This window comes from Zalophus californianus, chromosome 13 (assembly GCF_009762305.2).
Source record: "Zalophus californianus isolate mZalCal1 chromosome 13, mZalCal1.pri.v2, whole genome shotgun sequence".
NCBI classification, from domain to species: domain Eukaryota; kingdom Metazoa; phylum Chordata; class Mammalia; order Carnivora; family Otariidae; genus Zalophus; species Zalophus californianus.
Window position 1 is genome coordinate 37028672 of NC_045607.1, and position 24699 is coordinate 37053370.

General features: G+C 45.8%; 1 protein-coding gene and 1 long non-coding RNA gene across 2 annotated transcripts; both read left to right on the plus strand.

Moving 5' to 3' along the window:
- Positions 1 to 12636: 12636 nt before the first annotated feature.
- On the plus strand, positions 12637 to 13911 carry CCL21 (C-C motif chemokine ligand 21). Its single transcript, XM_027615124.2, has 4 exons — positions 12637 to 12861; positions 12955 to 13075; positions 13164 to 13346; positions 13465 to 13911. The coding sequence occupies exons 1-4, from the start codon at positions 12795 to 12797 to the stop codon at positions 13505 to 13507; spliced, it is 414 nt and encodes a 137-aa protein (XP_027470925.1). The 5' UTR covers positions 12637 to 12794; the 3' UTR covers positions 13508 to 13911.
- A 5429-nt stretch (positions 13912 to 19340) lies between these two features.
- LOC113933957 lies at positions 19341 to 22439 on the plus strand. The gene is made up of 3 exons (XR_003523548.2): positions 19341 to 19665; positions 19921 to 20053; positions 22291 to 22439. It is a non-coding gene; the product is annotated as an uncharacterized LOC113933957 (long non-coding RNA).
- The last annotated feature ends 2260 nt before the right edge of the window (positions 22440 to 24699 follow it).

Sequence of the window (24699 nt, forward strand, 5' to 3'; positions counted from 1 at the left end):
GCCACCAATATTGTCTAATCAGAATATATGTTTGGATGTCCAATATTCATCTCAAACTACAGGAAAGTGAACAACTAATTCCCCACCCATCACCATCAGTCAATCACACATACAAAACACACTTCCAGGACAGTATTTACCATATCACTTAATGGTAACTCCATCTTAACATTTTCTCAGGACAAAAATATTGGTGTCATCTTTGACTTTTTTTCCATAGTCCATATCCAATCCAGCAGTAAATCCTGCTGTCTCCACCTGCAAAATGAATTGAGAACATGACCACTTCTCACTCTGCTGCTATGATTACTGCAGTAGCCTCATAACTAACTTCCCAGCTTCTTTCTGAGACCATATCTCAACAGCCTATTCTCAACACAGAAGCCTGATGGTCCTCAGGGAGGGTCCTGGCTGGCTGTGGATGATTAGATAGGTAGATAGAGAGTTAGATAGATAGATAGATAATAGATGATAGGTAGATGTAAAACCATGAGACTGGATAGGATCACCAAAGAAATGAGTGTAAATGAAGGAGAGATCTAAGGACTGGGCTCTGAGACATTCTAACATTAACAAATCAGGGAGAGGGGGAAATGCAGGAACCAAAAAGTGGAGACTGCAAAGTAGTAGCCACTGAGGCAGGAAGAAAAGCAGAAGAGTATAATATACTGGAAGCTGAGAAAGAAGAGTATTGCAAGGAGAAAGTGAGCAACTGCATGAAAAAGTTGCCAATCAACCAAGTAAGACGAGGACAGAGATGATTGTTAGGTTAAGCAACATAGAGATCATTCATGCCTTGAGAAGAATAGACTCAGGTGAGTAGTGGAGATGAAGGTGTGACTGGAGTGGATTCGAGAGAGAATGGAAGAGCAATTGGTGATAGCAAGTACAATCAACTGTTTCAAGGAATTCTGTTCCACAGACCTGCAGAAAAATTAGGACATAGAGCAGGGTCTTTAAAGGTGGGAGACATAGCATGTTGGATGTTGATGGAAAAGACCCAATGGAGAGGAATAAATTGACAATGCAGGAGAGCAAAGTAACAGAATAGGAGTGAGTCCCCAAAAAGAGGGGTTGGCCTTGACTAAGCACAGACACTGCACTGGTGGTTAAGTAAAGAGAAGGTGACATTAATGAGGGAGGACTTTGTATATCAAGAGAAGAAAGGTTTCCCCACAATTAAGAGAGTGGGGACAAAGATCTAGAGGGGAGAAAGAGGACCTGGAAAAGGATCATAGCAAATGGGGGGAAGGACAAAATGGAAAGCCAAAGCCAGGGGTGGAGCAGAATTCTAGAAATTACCATGGTTAGTTATTTTTAGGACCTAAGAAGTCAGTGAGCCCAGGTAGTCAGAAAAAGTGGTTGAACTTGGTGATCATAAGTGTGAAACAGTTGTTCTTGGAACACAGTAGAAGAGATGGCAGAGAAAGCTCTAAATGCATGGAGCATAAGGAAGAGGAGGGGGCTTGAGACAGAGAAATAGGGAAGCTGTGGTTCCTGGTGTCCACCCAGGGACTAGGGTAGTTTTGAGGTGGGAGGAGAGAACTGGAAGGCAAAAAGACAAAGAGGCTTCCCTGAGTGGATGGAAAGAATCTCTGTTTTGGACTCTCTGTATCTCTCAAAAGGTGGCATCTCTGCATTCCCACCTTCTGACCTACCTCACAGGAGCCAAGAGCTCAAGGAAGTGGAAGAAGTGCTATAGTTTCCCTATAATGTGCTATGGAGGATTATGGGATGCCCCTGCCTTACTAATTCCTAAGGAAATCCAGGATGACTCAACATCCCATCAAACCAAGAGGTGGTGGCAGGACTGTCTTCCTCTGATAGGACCCAGTGTGTCCACTGCTACCAGGATGCAGAAAACCCAGGATGGAGAGAAGCATGAATGTGTTCCTCCTCTGAATGGTGACTCTGCCTAAGGGATGGGAGCCCAGCCCCTGTTGTGACCCTCAGAGTGAGGAGGCACAAGGCCCAAGCTTGCTGAGCCAACACTCTCCAGGTGTTTTCCTAAAGCATCCCCAGAGATCATAGGAGGTCTTGTGACAGGCACATCCTCCCTGCCTGGTGAGAGTTGGGCAGACAGCCACAGAGCAAGGAGATACAGGGGAAGGGGGGGCAGCATGAAGGGAATGACCCAGAAAGGTCACAGCAGCATCACGTGGGAAGCCAAGGTTAATGTACACACATCCTGACTTAGGTGGAACAGGTCCTTTCCATGGTCCCCTAAGGCTCCTACCTGTCCCAGAGCAGTGTGAGTTCATAGTGCTGACCAAAGTCCTACAACAAAGGGTTGAGGGCATAAAGATGAGCTGGAACAAACACCTTCAGGATTCTCAGTTTTCAGCAAAGTCAAGAGCTGAGAGAGGACAGGGTTAGAGCCTGTGACTCACACAGGATGTTGTTGAAAGATGAAGCCTTGTTCATCCCATCCCATAACCCTAGCACAAGCCCCACCTTCCAGCTTTCCCTACGCTCAAGAGAGGTTAAAATCAGAATAAATGGCCTCATGGAGGACAGAAACTCAAGCATTTACAACTCCAGAATTGGTGGTAGATGCTAGGAATATATCAGTGCTTGCTCGGAAACTCTGGAGTTCACCTCTGGCCCTCTGAAATAACATGTCATGGTGAAAGGTTCTGACCTTCTGGAGCCCTTCCCTTGACCTCTGCCGAGGACACCTAAGAATTCTATGAAGAGAATTTCAGGCAACTGACTACCTGTGGTGGAGGAAAGTGGCTTCTCCACAAAATCACTCCTCATGTCCAACACTGAGTGCTAGAGGATAGAGACCATGACTGCTTCATTTTTGTACCTGCGTACCACAGCCCAGCCAGGCACAGCAGTGAACACAGAATGAGAACAGGAATTCTGCACCACGTGAGAGGAGGCTGGGCTTCTGCTCTTTCCCAGCCATCCAAAGCCTAATTTTCCACCTGGGTCAGGGGCCCATGGCAGAGGCCAGGGCTGTCAGAGAATGAAGAACAAGAATAGTTGCTGCATCCAATGCAGGAAGAGGAAAGAAGGGAAGACCGCCTGGACTTCAGGTGGGGAGATGAGGAAGGAACACAGTGCAGACATGTAAGGCGCTGGGGGACACAGAGGACAAGAGCCCTATGGCTCTGGCTGGGCCTGCCGCGGACTGTTCATTCCTATCCCCAGAGACAGCGAGGCCGGGACCCTGAATACTTGGTCTGGATGAGAGCATGAGGAGGGAAAGGAGGCCTGGGAAGGGGCCAGAGGGAGATCTCTGTTTCCAGAAGGAGGGGTGGGCCCTGCCAACTGCCCCCCCTTTCCCGCCTTGCCCCTCTTCTCCACTGTAACTTCTCTGGGTCTGTGGCCAGGCAAGGAGCGCACTGGGGGCTTTCCAGAGTGTATCGCTCCCAAGGTCGAGCCTGCTACAGAGGCCACAGGGGCAGGACCCTATGCAGGCAGCTGGACCCGTGGGAATCCAGACAGCGGGAAGGGAACGGAAGCCATTCCTTGCGGTAAATGATGCTGGCAGCTGGGGAGTGTCAGGGGAGAGGGGCAGGGTAAAGTGAGAGGCCGGAGCAGAATCCCACACATAGTCAAAGGCACATGGACACACACATCCAGCCACACAGATGCATAAACACAAAGACACAAATTCAATGTTGCCACTCCAAAACTAGTTCAGAGTACCCGGAGACATGTCCAGGAAACACACCTACGTAGACTCAAGAACACCCTGAGTCAGACGTGCAGGAGCAGAGCTGGCACAAGCACACATGCCGGCACAAAGACAGTCTCCACATTTGCAAACACATACAGACCATCTTGCAGACCTACAAACACAAATGCAGGCCAAATTCATCCCTCAAAGTTGCTCTCCTCCATAAAGCTCCTAGGCCACCTTCAACCAGGCCTGTCTTTCCCTCCTCTAAACCCTGCTTTCTAACTTCTGTCCCATTGCTTGTCCTTTAGTAAGGACAGTCTTGGATTCACATGCATACCTCTGGTCTCAACAACTTGGTTGTGGGCTTCAAAGAAATGACAAGATCAGCAAGTGAGTCCACTGCCCTCTTCGGCAGCCCCATCCCTCACCTATACACCCATCTCCATCCCCAGGAGTGTCCCCAGTTTACTGCAAGGTCCGGACCCCCAGCCTCTCAGCAGACACAAACCCTAAGGGAAGAATAAAGCAGACCTTTCAAAATAATGCTGGTGGGTATTACCTCCCAAAATCTTTACCTTGCCTTATGCTTACCACTGTCTACCTCCAATCTGTAACCAACTACATCAAGGCTATTCTAGGCAGTTACCTAACCCTAGATAGCTATACACTGAGTAATGTCTGCACCTCCACTAGTCCCACAAATATCACACACTTATGACAGTATGGGTTATCTGCACTCCAGGAACTCAGTAGCTCCTTCAGTAACACCTGCATAGTCATCAGAGCAGGATGTCCCTGGAGGGCTCAGTGTTCAGCTGGGAACCCAGGAGCACCAAGGTGCCCAGACCGTTTGACCCTTGTTAGACAGAAAGTCATTCAAATCTCTGTGTTCCTTTCCCCGATGTCTATATTCCAGCCTATCTTGAGGATCAAAAGAGGGGCTTGGTTCAGGGCTGCAAGCTCCAGACCACCACCACCCCCGCACCAAGCTTAGGGTTCAAGTGGAACTATGGATGGAATGAGCCCAGGCCAGCAGCTGAGAGCAGAGGAATGGCTGTGTGGCAGTCTTGAGTTCCCAAAGAATAACAACTCCTTCCATTGTCTCAACCCCTCTTCTGTGGACTGTATCTATACCAGGTCTCCACTACCTTCCAGACTCCCCCACTGCCTCCCTGCCATGCCCCCCACCTCCACCTCATAGGCTCAGTCACCTGCAGCCTAGTGTGTGGCAGAGACTTGCTGTCATCTTCCTGCTCTGAGAGCAGCTCTTTCCAGTTCTGGCTTTTTGTCCAGCCAAGTTCTACCTCCAGCAAAGCCTCAGTCTTTCCCTTGCTTTTCTCAGGGTCCCTAACTTAAGGTTATAAGTCCTAGGAATAAGCACGGAGGCCCCAATATCTCCAGGATAAAACATCTCCCTATAGCTGATCTACCAGTACAAGTTCAAGTTCAGAGGTAGGGACTTAGAGTAGATCCTAGGAAAAGCCTCCTGAGTAGAGGAAAGGCAGTCAAGGATGGGATCTAAGGAGGCTGTGGACACCATCTGACAAAAAAGAGCCTCCCCCCATGATGGCATAAATAAGGGGAAGGACAGGACATCTTGGGAGACAGAGGGAACCTGGGATTTTAGGAAAGGAAATAGCACAGTCCCCAACTCTTCCCAGCCATGCTCTCCCTTTTTCTATACATTGTGCCAGGCCAGAAAGTCCCATCCCTCAGGAAGGTTGGGGGTGTATCACTCTAGCTTCCTGTTCCTGCAGACCATCTTTGTTACCTACTACAGGCTCTGTGCCCATCTGGAGTTTAGGAGGAGGAGCAAAATAGACCCAGGTGGCTCTCCCAGCCCCACCCCACCAAATGTTTGAAAGTATCTGGAGAACCTTAAAAAAATACAGAACCCTTGGCTCTATCCTAAGATTCTATTTAAGATGGTGTGGGGAGGGGGGGCACCTGGGTGGCTCAGTGGTTGGGCATCAGACTCTTGATTTTGGCTTGGGTCGTGATCTTGGGGTCATGGGATCAAACCCCAGCTCAGGTTCCATGTTCAGCGCAGTCTGCTTGTCCTTCTCTCTCTGCTCCTACCCCTGCTCACTCACTCTCTCTCTCACAAATAAATAAATGAAATCTTAAAAAAAAAAAGATGGTTTAGAGTGGTGTCTCTAATTCTGTATTTCTAATGAGCTCCTCATGTGATTCTGAAGTACAGCCAAATTTGGAAACGGTAGGAACAATTTAATATGATATGCCTCTGGAATCATCTACATGACCCCTGCCCAGACCCATGCTATCCTACCTCTCTGGGAACTCTTCAGAAACAGGCTGCTCACTCCTTACTTAGTCACTTCCACAGAGGGTGACGTAGGTGGGGAAGGAGATTGAAGATATGGGAATTAAGTTTTCTGGTGCCAGGATCTACCATCAGACCAGGTAAATGACCCAAGAAATCTTATCTCTTTGTTTTTGCCCAGTCCTGTCCCAAGAATGCCAGCCTCTTGCCAGCTGAGGCACTCCCTGCTCTGCTTAAGGTCTCAGCCTGTTGTAAAACCTCAGGCTCAAGAGCTCAATTATCTCTCCTTTAATTCACTCAGATTTCAGTCCTTCTACTCAGTGGGCCTTGGGATAAAATACCACATCCTCATCCCTATCCAAAAATATCCCCATCTCCAATCCCCACCCCCTCTGTATCCCACAAAAACACCCCTATCATGGGCATAATATTTCTGTCACTATCTTGTACTTGGCCCACCCTGTCCTGACTTTATTCCTCCCCATTCTTATCCTCTCCACATCTCTCTATGGTCTCCCTGTCCCCATACAAGCTGTCCTTCAGAAATCTGGGATAAGCCTGGGGATGAGGGGGCATGGTGTTGAGGTTAGCACTCTGGGAACTAGATGGATTTTCCAGTCCTAATCTGATAATCACAACTCTGAAGTCCCAATCTGGTTTTAAACACAGATTCTAAGTCATGACCTAATAATACTCACACCATACACCAGCTCCAAATGGATAAAAGATTTAAAACGTTAAAAACTAAACTATAGGAATGACAGCATGCAAAATGGCAGAGTAGGAAGCTCTAGGGGTTGATCCCTCCACTGAAGCAACCATTGAACTGGAAAGAGCAATTGGGAGGACCTATTTCAAGACTCTGTAACTTGATTAGACATAACAATCAGGGGTGTGCTTGATGAAGGGAGAGGATGCTTGATCTTTCATAAGAGAGCATCATGCATCAACTAGCTACCAGCTAATGCTGTAGGGAAAGTGGCCCACATTCCTGGAGTATCTTGCTGGTAGCAGAGAATCTTGTCCTCCAAAAATTGGGGATTGTGCATTTTGGTTGGTCTGGGGGTTCCCTGAAGGACAGGTGATACACTTGCCTTGGTTGCAGACCTCTTGGGCTGCAGCAGCTTCCATGGTGGCATAAATCACAATATTAAAAGGGACAGAACCCTTTTAGTGGTAGATGGATAGAGAAACCTTTGTCAGGCCACTGGCTAACTGCAGAGATAACAGAACAGAAACCTCAGGGACCACACAAAACAAAGAATACACACCTGGCAAAAATTGCTTGGAAAAGTCGAAACACGTGGCTGCAGCCCTTAGCAAACAAATATCTGCAACCCCTAAGGAATGAAAGAATCAGCTTTCCACAGATATCATATTATAATATTCAGAATGTCAAGTTCTCAAAAAAAAAATTACAAGACATACAAAAAAACAAGAAAATACAGTCTATTCACAGGAGAAAAAGTATTTGACAGAAACCATCCATAAGGAAGCCCACACATTGGACATATTAGATGAAGACTTTAACTGTCTAAAATATGTTCAAAGGGCTAAAGGAGACCATGGACAAAGAACAACGGGAAATCTCAAAAATGATGTATGAAGAATATGAGACTATCAATAAAGAAGTACAAATTATTAAAAATGAACCAAACGGGGCACCTGGATGGCTCAGTCGTTAAGTGTCTGCCTTCGGTTCAGGTCATGATCCCGGGGTCCTGGGATCGAGCCCCGTGTTGGGCTCCCTTCTCTGCGTGAAGTCTGCTTCTCCCTCTCCCACTCCCCCTGCTTGTGTTCCCTCTCTCGCTGTCCCTCTCTCTGTCAAATAAAATCTTTAAAAAAAAATGAACCAAACAAACATTCTAGAGCCAAAAATGCAATAATTTAATTTTTAAAGATTTTATTTGTTTGAGAGAGAGAGAGAGGGGAGGGGCAGAGGGAGAGGGAGAATGAGCATGGAGTCCAACACAAGGCTTGATCTCAGGACCCTGAGATCATGACCTGAGCCAAAACTAAGAGTCAGACATTAAACCAACTGAGCCACCCAGGTGCCCAAGCCAAAAATACAATAATTTAAATGAAAAAATTCATTAGGGGAATTCAACAACAAACTTGAGAAGGTGGAAGGAAGGATCAGATACTTGAAGATAAGGCAATTGAAATTATTGAGTCTGACTTGGAGTATAAAACCTGAAACCATGAAACTCCTAGAAGAAAACACAGACAGTAAGCTCTTTGACATCAGTCTTAGCAATATATTTTTTGGGGTGGGGGATGCCAATCTCCTTAGGCAAGGACAACAAAAGCTAAAATAAACAAATGGGATTACATCAAAACTAGAAAACTTCTGCACAGCAAAGAAAACCATCAACAAAATGAAGGGTAACCTACTGAATCAGAAGAGGTATTTGCAAATCACACATCCAAGAACAGACTAATGTCCAAAATATATAGAGAATTCATATTTAAACTTAATATTAAGTTTATTAATATTAACTTAATATTTAAAAAATTAAAAAATTAGTAGAGGATTTGAATAAACATCTTTCCAAAGACATACAGATGGCCAACAGGCACATGAAAAGATGCTCAACATCACTAATGATCAGGGAAATGCAAATCAAACAACAATGAGATATCACCTCACACCTGTCAGACTGGCTATTAACCAAAAAGACAAAAAATAAGTGTTGGTGAGGATGTGGAGAAAAGGGAACCATAATACACTGTTGGTGGTGATGTAAATTTGTGTAGCAATGGAAACATCTGGAGGTTTCTATTGGAAAACAAAATCAGAAATGAAAAAGAAGACATTCCAAATGATACCACACAAATACAAAGGATCTTAAGAGACCACGCTGAACAATTATATAACAACAAATTGGATAATCTAGAGGATATGGATGAATTCCTAGGAACATACAACCTACCAAGACTGAATCATGAAGAAATAGAAAATCTAAATAGACCTATAACTAGTTAGGACATTAAATCAGTAATAATAAATCTCCCAACAGAGAAAAGCCCAGGACCAGATAGATGGTCCTGGTAAATTCTACCAGGTGAATCCTTCACTGATGAATTCTACCAAACATTTAAAGAAGAAGTAATACCAATCCTTCTGAAACTCTTATCCAAAATTGAAGATGAAGGAACACTCCCAAACTCATTTTATGAGCCCAGCCTCACCCTGATACCAAAGCCAGACAAGAGCACTGCAAGATAATAAAATTACAGGCCAATATCCCTGATTAACATACAGGCAAAGTCCTCAACAAAATACTTACAAAACATATTCAGCAGCACATTAAGAGTCATACACTATGATCAAGTGGGATTTATCCCTGGGATGCAAAACGGGTCATATACTCAAATCAACAAATGTGAAACACCACATTAAAAGAATGAAGGATAAAAATTATATGATCATCTCAACAGATGTAAAAGCATTTGACAAAATTCAACATCATTTCATGATAAAAACTCTCAATAAATTAGGTATAGAAGGAACGTATCTCAATATAAATAAGGTCATAGATGACAAGCTTTCAGCTAACATCATCCTCAAGAGCAAAAGATTGAATGCTTTTTCTGTAAGAACAAAACTGGGGCACCTGGCTGGCTCAGTCAGTAGAACTTGAGACTCTTGATGTAGGGGTCTGAGTTCAAGCCCCACATTGGTCACAGAGTTTATGTAAAAAAAATATCCGGGGCACCTGGCTGGCTCAGTTGGCAGATCATGTGACTCTTGATCTCAGGGTTGTGAGTTTGAGCCCCACATTGGGGAAGATTAGGAACAAAACAAGCGTGCTTACTATTATCACTTCTATTCAACTCAGTACTGGAAGTCCTAGCCAGGGCAATTAGGCAAGAAAAAGAAATAAAAAGCAACCAGCTCAGAAAGGAAGTAAAACTGTCTCTGCTTGTAGATATCTTGATCTTATATATAGAAAATCCCAAGGACTCCACCAAAAAAACTGTTAGAACTAATAAATTCAGTAAAGTTGCAGGATACAAAATCAACATACAAAAATCAGTTGCATTTCTATACACTAACAACAAACTATCTAGAAGAGAAATTAAGAAATAATCCCACTTACAATATCATTAAAAACAATAAAATACTTAGGAATAAATTTAACCAAGGAGGTGAAAGACCTATAAACTGAAAAATATAAGACACTGATGAAAGAAATTGAAGAGGAGACACAAATAAATGGAAAGATATCCTGTGTTCTTTGATTAGAATATTATTAGTGTTAAAACGTCCATACTACCCAAAGTGAGCTACAGATTCAATGCAATCTCTATCAAAATTCCAACGGCATTCTTTCACAGAAATAGAAAAAAGAAAATCTAAAATTCATATTGAACCACAAAAGACCCCAAATAGCCCGAATCTTGAAAAAGAAAAACTAAGCTGGAAGCATCATAATTCCTGATTTCAAACTATATTAAAATGCTATAGTAATCAGGGCACCTGGGCAGCTCAATCGGCTAAGGATCCGACTCTTGATTTCGGCATCAAGCTCCGCACTGGGCAAGGAGGTGCAGAGAATCATCAGAGAAATGCAAACCAAAACCACAATGACATATCACCTCATTCCTGTTAGAATGCCTAGTATCAGAAAGACAAGAGATAGGTGTGCCTGGGGTAGCTCAGTCGGTTAAGTGTCAGTCTTCTGCTCAAGTCCTGATCTCAGGGTTCTGGGATCTAGCCCTGCATCACATGGGACTCCCCACTGAGCAGGGAGTCTGCTTCTCCCTCTCCCTCTGCCCCTTCCCCCTCTCACTCTTGTCCTCCCCCCTTCTCCCCTCTACCCCTCCCCTCATGCTCATCCATGTGCTCTTGCCCTCTCTCTCTCTCTCAAATAAAAAAAGGAAAGACAAGAGATAAATGTTGGAGAGGATGTGGAGAAAAGGGAACACTGTAACCTTGTTGATGAGAATGTAAATTGGTACATCCATTATGAAAAACAGTATAGATATTGCTCAAATAATTAAAAATAGAACTATCATATGATCTAGCAATCCCTCTTTTGGGTATATATCCAAAGGAAATGAAACCACTGCCTCAAAGTGATATTTGTCCTCTCTTGTTCACTGTATCATTATTTACAACAGCCAAGACACGGAAACAACCTAAGTGTCTATTGATGGATGAATGGATAAAGAAGATGTGGTATATACATACAATGGAATATTATTCAGCCATTAAAAAAGAAAGAAACTGCCCTTTGAGACAACATGGATGAACCTAGAAAGCCTTTTACTAAGTGAAATAAGCCAGACAGAAACACAAATACTACACCGTATCACTTATAAGTGTAATTAAAAAAAAAATTCAGACACATAGAAACAGAATGGTGGTTGCCAGGGGTTTGGGGCAGGGAGAGAATGGAGAAATGTTGGTCAAAGGTTACAAAGTTTCAGTTATAAGATGAACAAGTTTTAAGGAATGAATGTACAATATGGTCACTGTAGTTAATAATACTATATTGTAGGGACCGCCTGAGTGGCTCAGTCGTTGGGCATCTGCCTTCAGCTCAGGTCATGATCCCAGGGTCCTGGGATCGAGCCCCCCATCGGGCTCCCTGCTCGGCGGGAAGCCTGCTTCTCCCTTTCCCACTCCCCCTGCTTGTGTTCTTGCTCTCGCTGTCTCTCGCTCTGTCAAACAAGTAAATAAAATCTTTTAAAAAATGTTTAAAAAAAATAATAATACTATATTGTACACTTGAAATTTGCTAAGAAAATATATCTTAAACATTCTCACCACAAGAAAAGAAAAAGGTCACTATGTGAAGTGATGGAGGTATTAATTAACTTGATTGTGGTAATTATTTCACAATGTATACCTATATGAAATCATCACATTGTAACATTTTAAATACATAGATTTTATTTTTCAGTTATACCTCAATAAAGCTGGGGGAAAAAAAACAAGGGGAAATCTTCATGGCCTTGGATTTGACAATGGTTTCTTAAATATGACACCAAAAGCACAGGCAACAGAAAAATAGATAAATTGGACTTCATCAAAATTTTAAAATTCTGTGTATCAAAGGACACTATCAGGAGAGTGAAAACCCACAGAAAGGGAGGAAAGTTTTACAAATCATGTATCTGATAAGGGTCTATTGTCCAGAACAGAGAAAGAACCTTACAGTCCAATAATCAGATGTGCATTTTAGGAACAGTCCTCAGCCTGCTGGAAGGATGGGGAGAGTGTGGAACCCGGAATGCAGTGAAGAGGCAATCTTCCTGGGGGACATTCCAGGGGAGAGGTGGGGAGGCCTGCACTAAGACAGTGGCGAAAGGTAGAAAGAGGGCCTGACACGGGCGCCTGGGTGGCTCAGTTGTTAAGCGTCTGCCTTCGGCTCAGGTCATGATCCCAGGGTCCTGGGATCGAGCCCCGCATCGAGGCCCTGCTCGGCGGGAAGACTGCTTCTCCCTCTCCCACTCCCCCTGCTTGTGTTCCCTCTCTCGCTGTGTCTCTCTCTGTCAAATAAATAAATAAAATCTTTAAAAATAAATAAATAAATAAGATAAAATAAAAAAGAGGGCCTGACAGAATCAACTCATATTGAGGAGAAAGACTCAGGCGGCTTGGCACCCTGCTGAGCCTGACGAGCCGTAAGTTTTTGTTTCCGCATACTCGTGAGGCTGGGTGCCAGGACAGGATCTGCCTTTCAGGAAGGAAAAGGAGGGAGATCCCTATTCTTGCCTGGACAGAGTGACTGGGGATGGAGGAAGTGAAAGTGTCTGCCTGCATAAATAGGCAATAGTCCGGTCCTAGCCGGCACACGGACCCCCAGCTTGCAGCGGTCCGCCTCGCCCACTGCTCTGGCCTCACACTCACCCACCACCACAGCCATGGCTCAGTCACTGGCTCTGAGCCTCCTTGTCGTGGTCCTGGCCTTCTGCATCCCCTGGACCCAAGGTACCAAGGAGGGAGTGGCCAAGGATGGGGAGAAGGGGAGGCTGGGTCGGAGCCTACAAGAAGCCCTGGCTCCCGGTAAACCCCACCCTGCAGGCAGTGACGGAGGGGCACAGGACTGTTGCCTCAAGTACAGCCTGAGGAAGATTCCCGCCCGGGTTGTCCGCAGCTACCGGAAGCAGGAGCCAAGTTTGGGCTGCCCCATCCCGGCCATCCTGTGAGTGAGTGCAAGAAGATGGGTGCCGCCGAGCGGGGAGGGCCTGGGGGGCAAGACTAGGACCGGCTTGCTCATGCCCAACCCCCAGGTTCTCACCTCGGAAGCGCTCTCAACCAGAGCTGTGTGCAGACCCTAAAGAGACCTGGGTGCAGCAGCTGATGCAGCGTCTGGACCAGCCACCGGCCCCACAGAAACAAGTCCAGGGCTGTAAGAAGGACAAGGGGGCTCCCAAGTCTGGCAAGAAGGGAAAGGGCTCCAAAGGCTGTAAGAGGTGAGGAAGCTAAAGGGACGGGGGGGGGGGGGGGGGGGGGGGGGGGGGCGCGAGGGGAGGGAAGCAAAGGGGAGCCTCGCTCAGCCCCTCAAGCCCCTCCCCTCTTCTGCCCTCCCAGGACTGAACAGCCACAGACCCCAAAAGGGTCCATAGCCCAGTGACCAGCCTGGAGCCCAGGAGGCCCCCACCAGCCTCACCAGGGCTTGGAGCCCTGATCCAAGGAGCAAGAAGTGGGCTAGGAGAAAGGGTGGACTCAGGGGCCCTAGGGGCCCCGGAGCAACCACCTCATGCTGGCCTTGCCCCACCCCTTCTCCTGCTTCAACCATCCCTTCTGTATTCCCAGCCCTACCCCGCATGGCTGAGTTGCCCACACCAGGCCAGGCCCAGAAAGGCAGCGGAGGGATAGTCCCCCAGAAAGAGTGAGAGGAGGCAGCAGGGCTGTCCCCTCTGAGGAAAGGTCACCCAAGACCCTCTGGACCTGACCCTGCTCCCACTGCACCCACTGCTTCCTCGTAAACATGATTTATACCTAACAATAAAAACCTGTTCCAGTCTCCCACCCAAATATCTGTTCCTGTGTGTTTGTGCCCGTGGGGAAGCTAGTGTCACTATCACTACTGGGTGGGGTCAACACACTCTGGGGTCCCAGCCAAGAGCTAAACCTGGTTTAGCTAATTCTATTACCTAATTCTATTTTCTCACTTACTCCAAGAGTTTCTTTGCCCCCCATCCCCACCCCAGCTACCTTGGCAGTAGAAGGGACCTGGGCTGCCCCTGGTCTCTGAGAAATCCCTGTCAGTGAGAGATGGTGGACCCACAGCACACATCTCCAAAGGCTCTGTGGGCCTCTGAGACCCTGAAGAGAGCCCTTTCCTGATTGTATCCAGCATTCTCTCACTCCAGGAGTGGCCTCCAGATCTTTTCCTAGCTCTGCCTGGGACTGCCTCTACTTTCCCTGGGGGCCTTCTGAATGTGAACTCCCAAGTCCTTCTTTGGAAGGGAGACCTGTAACACAGGCAAACTCAAGTTCTACTAAACCTACCCTATAGCACAGTTCCATCCCTGGGATCCCTTCCCAAACATCCAAGTGGATTCCCTTCTGCCCTAATCAGTGAAGTTGGATCCCCCTTTGTTTAATAGGGCTGTGTGCGTCTTTATTGTGATCTGGGCTTCTTGACTCCCTCAGCTCCCTTCCAGTTGGGAAAGCCTCCAGCCCTTCCCTTCTTTTCTCCCCTAGGGTACTTTAAACCCTTTAACCTCTGGAGACCAAGCCCCTTTAACCTCTGCCAGGTATTCAGAACCCCAGAATTCAGATGTAAATCAGTGTCCTCTCCAAAAAAGACTCTGGTCTGGCTCTCCTCTACCTCTTCCTCCCCAGAGCAGAGATCCTCTTACTCCCTCCTTCACCCCTATTATAGAGAGAGGGACGACCATCATGGGGGCCAGGCCATGTGAGAAAGAAGGAAATAGATCCTGGGTGAGGAGCAAGAAGCTAGAGGTGACTGCCCCACCATCTTTTCCTTCAGTGGGAGCCTGAGCACACCACATCATTTACTACTTATCATAAAGTCATTAAAATACTTGCTGTCTGCTCCTCCTGCAACCGGTGAAAACAGGGGCTCTCCCGGCTATCCTTGTGTAGCAGGTATGACCCTAGTCTGCAAACTCAGATATGCAAGAACGCCTGCATTTTATTTTTTTTTTTAAAAAAATTTTTAAAGATTTTATTTATTTGAGAGAGAGAGAATGAGAGATAGAGAGCACAAGAGGGAAGAGGGTCAGAGGGTCAGAGGGAGAAGCAGACTCCCCGCTGAGCAGGGAGCCCGATGCGGCACTCTATCCCAGGACTCCAGGATCATGACCTGAGCCAAAGGCAGTCGCCCAACCAACTGAGCCACCCAGGCGCCCGAACACCTGCTTTTTAAAATGTGCTACCAATGACCTTAATCCTACTCCGAGCCCCTGCACTGGAGTGCTAGTGAGGAGTTCATCTGGCAGTCTTGAGATCCCTCAGCTACCAAGGGCTGTGCAAAAGGTCAGAAAAACACCAAGGCCCAGAGGAGGCTTCCTACCTGCCCCCCACCACACACACACACACCATCCCATCTCTGGACATTAGTCTTACCAGCGAATGCTAAGGCCCCTGTAGTACTAGTCAGTATGGCTCTTCAGGTGCTGGACTCGCAAACTCTTAGCTCTGGGCCGTATTTGAGACATGGAAATTCAGCTATGAGAGCCTCTGGGCTTGAACCTGGCTTCCCCAGACACCTCCAGAGCCATGTACTCAGGTCCTGCCACTTGCTACATCAGAGTCCACCGCTGGACCTGCACACCAATCCCCTCCCAGTCATAAAGACCTCTCTTCAAAATCCTTCCTCCCAGCCCCTCCGGGACATAAGCTCTTCCCAGGTTTGCTTTGGACTTTTACAAAGGCAGAAGGGCCTTTGACATCGGGATGCCTCTGTTCTCAGCCCTGCCAAAACTCTTGTTTGCTTCAGAGAGAGAAAGGAAACACATAGGCAGAACAAACAAAACTTCGTATTTTGCTAAATTATCCTGCCACATTACATGCCTTGTATGTGCCTCAAACACTTCCCCGAGCAGGCGTGCAATATATTCTTTATTACATCAGAAAATGAGTGACCACTCTCTTTGTCTGCCTTCATCTTTGACAATGTTATCCTGTTCTTTTTTCTGTAAGATGCATAATTTTTAGAAATCAAATAATACATACTCATGGTTTTTAAAAATATTGAAAAGTACCAAATGACTTATTCTGAAAACCATTTCCTGCACATTTTAACTCTTAAGCAACTTCTTCTAGGAGTTGGTGCCATACGTCTAAATATTTTGTTCATACTTCTGTTTCTTGGTTTATCTATTTTAAACATTGCCAATTGGCTTCCTATTATAAAAAGTGGAGATTTGGGGAGCCTGGGCGGCTCAGTCAGTTAAGCAGCTGCCTTCTCAAGGTCCTGGGATTGGGCCCCATGTCGGGTTCCCTGCTCAGCAGAGAGCCTGCTTGTCCCTCTCTCTCTGCTCCTCCCCACACCCACCCCCCGCTTGTGCTCTCTCTCAAATAAATAAATAGAATATTTTAAAATAAATAAATAAAAAATAAAAAGAGATTTAACTCTTTTACCAACTTTCCTCTTCTGTCACCCTATCCTCTAAATATAGTCATACCACTATATTTAGATCATGATCAGTGTTTACATTGGAAAGACCATGTAATTATTCGCTGCATAGCAAAGTAGTGCACTTTGCTTACTTTTCCTTTATCACTCAGCCTTTAGGGGTTTTTTTCCTAAGTTCTAACTTCTCTTCCATTTTTAAAATACCTCTATCTTGTGGGGCGCCTGGGTGGTTCAGCCAGTGAAGATTCCAGCTCTTGGTTTGGCTCAGATCATGATCTCAGGGTCCTGAGATTGGGCTCTGTGCTCAGTGTGGAATCTGCTTGTTCCTCTCCCTCCCCCCTTTTGCTCATGCACTCTCTCTAATGAATAAATAAATATCTTTAAAAATACTTCTGTCTTGCCATTATCACAGCTTCAGTATTTTTCAAATGTTTCATCATTTGAGGTCAATGAAAGACCTAATGTTTAAAATATACGGAATAGAAGAAACCGTAGATGAGTATGTTTATCACCTTGACATAGAAAAGAACTTCTTAAGATGTAAAACCATAAAACACAAACCATAAAAGAAAAGATCGACACAATTAAATTCAAAGACTAGGGGCACCTGGGTGGCTCAGTCATGAAGCGTCTGCCTTCGGCTCAGGTCATGATCCCAGGGTCCTGGGATCGAGCCCCGCATCGGGCTCCCTGCTCAGTGGGAAGCCTGTTTCTCCTTCTCCCACTCCCCCTGCTTGTGTTCCCTCTCGCTGTCTCTCTCTCTCTGTCAAAAAATAAATAAAATCTTAATAAATTCAAAGACTAGTAGAAGTTCAGGGTAAAGACGGCAAATTAAACACATGCATTTATTTTTACTTCTTCCTGAGCCCCAACTAAAACTATAGTTAATGTTTTTGGTGTATGTATGTGTGTAAAGGCCCAAATGAGAGAGGACATAAAGGTAACTTTCCAAAGATGCTGCTTAGACAGGAAATATTTCCATAAAAACAGGTATAAAGCACACAATAAAATTATAAATTTGAAGAACTTCCAATGCCTCACTCATGCATATGTAAAAATATTTTATGAATACTAGTATACCAATGTTCAACAAGAAGACAATTAATGACTTCTACTAGAAATGTAAAAGAAAAGAAGAAAACAAATTCTAAAGATCAATCATCCTCAAAGTTTACAAAATCATCACCCCCCATCATGAAAACTCACTGTAATCCCTGGAATCCAGAGTTTTCCTTTACACTGAAGCACTAAAACATTTCATTGCTTTAAAACTGGGTCAATATTATCTGCTACGAATAAGTCATCCTCAGGGCCATCCAGAAAATTACTAATACCATGTTTTTAAATGATTTTGTCATTTTCTCTTCCGTGAAATAACACACACACACACTTATGAAATGGTGGGCCAGCGCCTTCGCGTCTGCTGCCTCAGAATCAGAAGCCTCCTGCTTCCCGTGGTCCTCCTTGTTTGTGAATCCTTTAAGCACCCCTTTGATAAAAATGTAAGGGATGGACAGAGCTAGTAAGATCTCCCAGAATTATAGCTAATAAAAACATCTTAACAACCTCAGTCATATGAACCTGAAACTAATTCCAAACTAAGCAGCCAGATGTCTTAACACCCTCCTCCCCCCCACCCCCCGCCACACACGATACCTGGGCCACACTTTGGCTAGCCACTACTTCGTTCTTTACTCATCAATCCAGCCTTTAGAGGGACATGATCACCAATGACAGTTAGGTTCTTTCTTTTTTTAAAAAAAAAAAAGGTTTTTTTTAAGGTTTTATTTATTTATTTGACAGAGAGAGAGTATAAGTAGGCAGAGTGGCAGGCAGAGGGAGAGGGAGAATCAGGCTCTTCTCTGAGCAGGGAGCCGGATGTGGGGCTCGATCCCAGGACCCCAGGATCATGACCTGAGCCGAAGGCAGACGCTTAACTGACTGAGCCACCCAGGCGCCCCAGGTTCTTTCTTTTGATGTATTCCTTTTAAAAATTAAAAATGAGGCACCTGGGTGGCTCAGTTGATTAAGCATCTGCCTTCAGCCCAGGTCATGATCCTGGGGTCCTAGCATCGAGTCCCACATGGGGGGGGGGTCTCTGCTCAGCAGGGAGTCTGCTTCTCCTTCCCCCTCTGCCCCTCCCTGCTGCTTGTGCTCTCTCTCTCTGAAATAAATGAAATCTTTTAAAAATTTTAAATTAAAAATGGAACAATATGGGGTTAACAGCACAGTACCACTGACACACTTGGCATCTTCTGCCTTGCATTATGGCACAGGAAGGGCAGAGGGACTGGGTCTATACCTGCTATTTATGAAGCTCAAAATCAATTTGTTTCCTAGCTTTAATCATTTACCTGTGAAAATGTCTTCAGTTTCACTGGTCTCTCTTGTGAAGTTCTCTTTCTTTCCCACATCCAGGTGCTATTTTCCCCTGTATTTTGGGACAAAATGATGCTACGCTGTTTTGTTAAAGTCATCAATGCTTCTGTCCTTTGGCTGCAGTCTTGACCAATGAATTGCTGTTTTTATTTTTTATTATTTTTAAAGATTTTATTTATTTATTTGACAGAGACACAGCGAGAGAGGGAACACAAGCAGGGGGAGTGGGAAAGGGAGAAGCAGGCTTCCCGCAGAGCAGGGAGCCTGATGCGGGGCTCCATCCCAGGACCCTGGGATCATGACCTGAGCCAAAGGCAGACGCTTAAGGACTGAGCCACCCAGGAGCCCCTGAATTGCCATTTTTATAAATGCTAAAGTTGCCAAGCCTCGTTTTCTAACACCTATATTTGTAATTCTTCTATTGGTGTCTACAGTTCCCCTACAGAGAATGTGTTAGCTATGCCAAGAAGCTGAAGACTTTGTTTTCTTCAAGACATCCCTTTCTCAGTGGGTGGCAAACCCAAAACATCCCAGGCAAACTCTGATGCCGTGTTCTTGAAGACTTTTCATTTAGACTATGGATTGTGGTAATAATAAATGTCAATCTAATATTAAAATAGCCAAACTCCACTTTTGGTCACCTGGGCAGCCAGAGCCAATTTTGATTCAGAATCCCAGTCACCACCATCACCATTACCACGTGAAACTCCACTTGGCTGGGATAGCATCATTGCCCCATTCCGCCACCAGGGGGCAGCATCGTCGCCGCGGTCCTCGGTCGGCTAAAGGCTAACAGCAGGCTTGTGAGTTTAATTTTCTATTCTCATTTCCTTCATCTTTCTGGGATCAATTTTTAAAATTATTTTTATTATTTGTCCTCAAATGTGTCTCATGATAGGCCAGAGGCTTAGCGTTTTCCTGTGTCCACTGACAAGTAGGACCAACTCCTTTTCTGGTCGTGTCCCTGTTAAAGCCCTTCATCCTCTGGCGTGGAGCCTCGCGCCCGGCACAGTTAGGCTTTCAATAAACCCCCGCTGAATAAAGAAATCTTTTCTTAGAGTTCGCACCGTAATTATGCGGCGTAAGGAATCGATCGGGTGCAGGTTATTCTGTGAAGGAAGTGCCGGAGGTGATGTGAACTTTAAGGCAAACATTACGTCCAGTCTTCTACGTTGGGTGCTCGGACTCAGGGTAGGTTGGAGTGGCAGTGGGAGAGAGAAATATTCGTAGCCAGACACGGGCCTTCGCCAGCCCACGCGTCTCCGCCAGCCCGCCGCGTACCTGGCGGGTTCAGGGCCTGAGTGGCGGGGATCTGGGCGGGGGGAGGGGAATGCTGTTGTGCTAAGCCTGGGGTAACGGCCTCCTGGGGAACATCCGAGACCCACGAGGGCCCCACGTCCTCGGGAGTGCGGTCCCACCTACAGCCTGAGTCTCCCCTCCGCGCGGCCGGCCCACTCCCCGGACCCTGGGGCGGGCTAGGACGCTCGGCCTCGGGGCCTGCGGGTGCCTGGAGCGGGGAGAGCACCAGAGGCCGTCCCAGGCCCAGTGACTTTGGGCCCAACGCCCTCCTCAGCCTCTGAGGGGCCCGCCGAGTCAAGGCCTCCCCAGCCCCTGCTACAGGCACCCCCAGCCAGCCACAGCTTCCCTTCACCCCTCCACCAGAGCTCCGCCCTACTCCAGAGCCTCCCTTCTCAGACTGGGGCGCCCTCTGCAGGCCTGGGAGGGCTGACACACAGCTACATACACCACTCACACACACCCACACCCACACCCAGCCACATACACCACTAACACACACACACACACACACACACCCCTCCAGGAACGCAGCCTGGGACACACGCACTCAACCATTCAACAAACACTAAGCACCTAATAGAGGTCCTCTCCCCACAGTCATTCACTCCCCTGTACTCTCACCCCTACCAAGGACTTGGTTGACTTCCCAGGCCCAGCGGCTACCTCCCCTGCCCCAATAGCTAAGGTGCCCACCATCCAAGAACTCTGCTCCTGGAGCATGGATTCTGGTCAGACCAGGACGCCGTGAAGACTATGTGGGCTTCTTGGAGGAGTGTGGGTCTAGGCTGGAATGGGCTGCCCTGAGCTGTAAGGTGACTGGTCCAGGGCTCACACTGAACCAGGAACCCCACAAAGACGACTTGGCTGGGAAGAGAGTGAACTAGGTGAAGCATGTAGCCTACTTAGGGTTCTGTGTGTGTGGTCAGAAACTGTTTCAAACCCACCTCCTTGGCATCCAATCTCCCACTTCCACTCCCATTGGATCATCTAAACCAAAGGTTAGGGAGTGGGTGCTTTAAACCTTCCACCCTTGGGCCCCGTGTCCTTTCCCTTTTAGCCATGATAATGGGTACCATCATAACACCCTGATAGCTCCCCTCCTTCCCTGATTCCTCTCCATATCCCTGATCTGTCAATGTTGGGGAGCTTCAGGGCTGAGAACATGAACCTCTTCTACCTGTACTCACTCCCTTGGAGAGCTCAGTGTCTTACGGCCTTAGAGACCATCCACATGCCCCCAAATTTGTATCTTCAGCTAAAATCTCTCCCCTGATCTTCAGACTCATATTACCAGCTGCCTACTTAACATCTCCACTTATATGTCCAAAATGCAGCTTTACCTTAACAAGTCAAAAGAGGGCCCTGATCTTCCCACAAACCCACTCCTCTGCAGTCATCCTCATCTTGATAAATACAACCCCATCCATCACATTGCTCAAGCCAAAAATATTGCAGTATTCTTGTCTCTTCTTTCTCTCACATCCTATGACGAACCCCTCAGCAAAGCCCATAACTTTACCTTCAAAATATTTCCAGAATGTAACCACTTCTCACCAACTCCACTCCCAGTAACATCATGTCCCCCCTCAATTATTGCAGGAGCTTCTGACCTGGTCTCTGTGCTTCCCTTCTTGCATTACTTTGGTCTATTCTCCATCCAATAGCCAGAGGAGTCTTTAAAACAAGTCAGATCATGTCACACCTCTGTCAACCCTCCGATGGTTCCCCATCTCACTCACAGTAAAACACAAACCCTATGATGGCCTACAAAGCCTTACACCATTTGGCCCCTGTTATTATCTGACTGTATCTCCCACCATGCTATTCTTTGCTCACTTCCCTCCCAAACATTGGTCTCCTTTCTATTCCTCAGACACACTCTCATCTCATAATCTTCACACTTGTTATTTTCTTTACCTGGAACATCTTCCCCAGATCTCTGCATGGCTCTCTCCCTCATCTTCTTCACACAAGCTTTCTTCTCAAATGTTGTCAGTTAAGTTTTCCCTGACCACCCTCCCCATTGTTCCCTTTCCCTCTGGCCTTCTTGATTTTTCTTCATAGCACTTACTGTCATCTGAAATACTATATATTTTTCTTGTTTGTTTATTGCCTGTTTCCTTCATTAGATTAAGAACTCTGCAAGAGGGGTACGAGGGTGACTCAGTTGTTAAGCGTCTGCCTTCAGCTCAGATCATGATCCCAGGGTCCTGAGATCGAGCCCCGCATCGGGCTAATCTGCATCGGGCTCCCTGCTCAGCAGGGAGCCTGCTTCTCCCTCTCCAACTCCCCCTGCTTGTGTTCCCTCTCTCACTGTGTCTCTCTCTGTCAAATAAATAAATAAATAAAATATTTACCAAAAAAAAAAAGTCTGCAAGAGCAGAAATGTCTGTTTTGTTTACTGCTGTATCCTAGTGCCAAGAACAGTGTCTGGAACATAGGGGGCCTTCAATAAATATTTATTTAATGAATGTGTTACAAATCCTTGTTTATTATTATTTCATTATTTCACTCTTGCCTGTTGATTCTTGGGATCTTTCCCAACAGGCATTCCAGGCAGACAGTATTAAAATTTAATTGAAACTTTTATGCCAGCTCTGCACTATACTCTTATATCATTCAGGATCTTGGTGGGAAATAAATGGCATGTCCAAAAAGGTTTAATGGGAAAAAATGTGAAGGAACCATTTACAAAGGTGAGGGCAGGGTTGTTGTAGGCAGCCGCTGCAGGTGAATTAGTCCACCTCCAAACCTCAGGCCATCTCTCCTTCCCGGCAATGTTGGCATTCAATGTACTGCCTGAAATTCTGCCCACTGAAAGGACTGCCCTTCACCACCGTCATTCAGGGCCAGCCTACCTTAGAGATCCATCTAAAAATCAAGACCATGCATTTTCTCCCTCTGTTAACTGTAGAAAACTTCTCCATGAAGATGTGAATGTGATCAGAAGAAGAAACAATACAAATAGGAATCTGAGCCCCCTGCCCACGCTTTTACTCATGCCTTCTGAAACTTCTAAGGCCTGAACTCATATGTACAATGACCATTTAACAATGGAATGCTGTTCTGCACATCCAACTATATCATTTGCTATCGGTAACACCCTTGGGCCACATTGTCACTGGGTGAACTAGAGTCTGAGTTTTAGACCAGGGCCCAGTGGCAAATCAGGAGCTGCTTTTCAAATAGAAAATACTTGTTAGCAGAAGAGGTGTGGCCTTACTCCAACACCCTAAGGTGTAATTCTCCCATTGAGGTTCCTATAGCAACCTTTTCTGCCACAGAAAAGCTGAAGTTCAATGGATTTATGAGCCATAAGACCCAAGGAGCAGGGCAACTTTCCTGGAAATGGACTTGCTGCCCAGCCCTTCCTTGCTCTGGGCCTCATTCAAAACCATAGCTTCACGTCATATCCAATAAATATTTTGCAACACTACACCTAAATACGGTATATGTTGCCTCCAAAATCCAAACTTCCTTTAAGTATTGTGTCTCTTTCTTCACGGTGAAGGTGCAACACACCACAGACCACCATTTTTCAGTTTCTTTCCACCCACAATGGCCTAAAAATTTCACCTATGTGTCAGGGTCCTGGATTTTTGTAGGATTTCTTTCTCTCGCTCTCTCTGGCATATATGGGTCTTACTAAGGCATTTAGGGTGATTGCTCTTTTTTTCTTCAAAATTTTATTTAAATTCTAGTTAGTTAACATATGGTATAATATTGGCTTTAGGAGTGTGATTACTATTTCTTGTGCACCAGAGGCAGTAAGCATAATGTCGTCAGTTGATATTCTTGGGATGTCAAGATTATCTTATGACAAAGAGCAGGAACATTGATATATCCCTGTGGTAAGACAGTGACAGTGTACACCTGTCATTCCAATTGAAAAGAAACTGATTTCTGGGGCACCTGGGTGGCTCAGTAAGCTAAGCATCTGACTCTTGATTTTGGCTCAGGTCATGATCTCAGGCTTATGAGATCTATCCCCAAATTGGGTTCCACAGTTGGTATGGAGCCTGCTTGAGATTCTCTATTTTCCCTCTGTCCCTCCCCACCTCATTCTCCCAACTCTGTACACTCACACTCTCTCAAAAAAAAAAAAAGGAAAGAAAGAAAAGAAAAAAGAAACCGATTTCAATGGTCTTTAATTGACTGATATAGAAAAAAGGAATGTGTTAGATTATTAGCCCTCACGGGTTCCATTATTCCCCTTGAAATAAGATTGCCCAGTGCCAAGGGCTATGACATCTTTTAAGTCTTTGAAGGTGCTTTAATCTATGCGATTTCTCTAGGAATGTAGCATTAATTTTATGTTTCCTGTTGTAGCAGGGAATGTGGTAGGGCAAGCACAGTTCAAAGGACTTCCACTTGGCCCTTCCTACCATAATTTTCCTTGCTCCATGGTCAAGGAACCAGTGTGATTTGGATAATGACTGAGTATACCTATTCCCACTATACATTCTGAACCTAGAGAAATAACCAGTGAGCAGCTATTAACAGACCCACTGTGAGATGGATCTGGATCAAGATCCTTC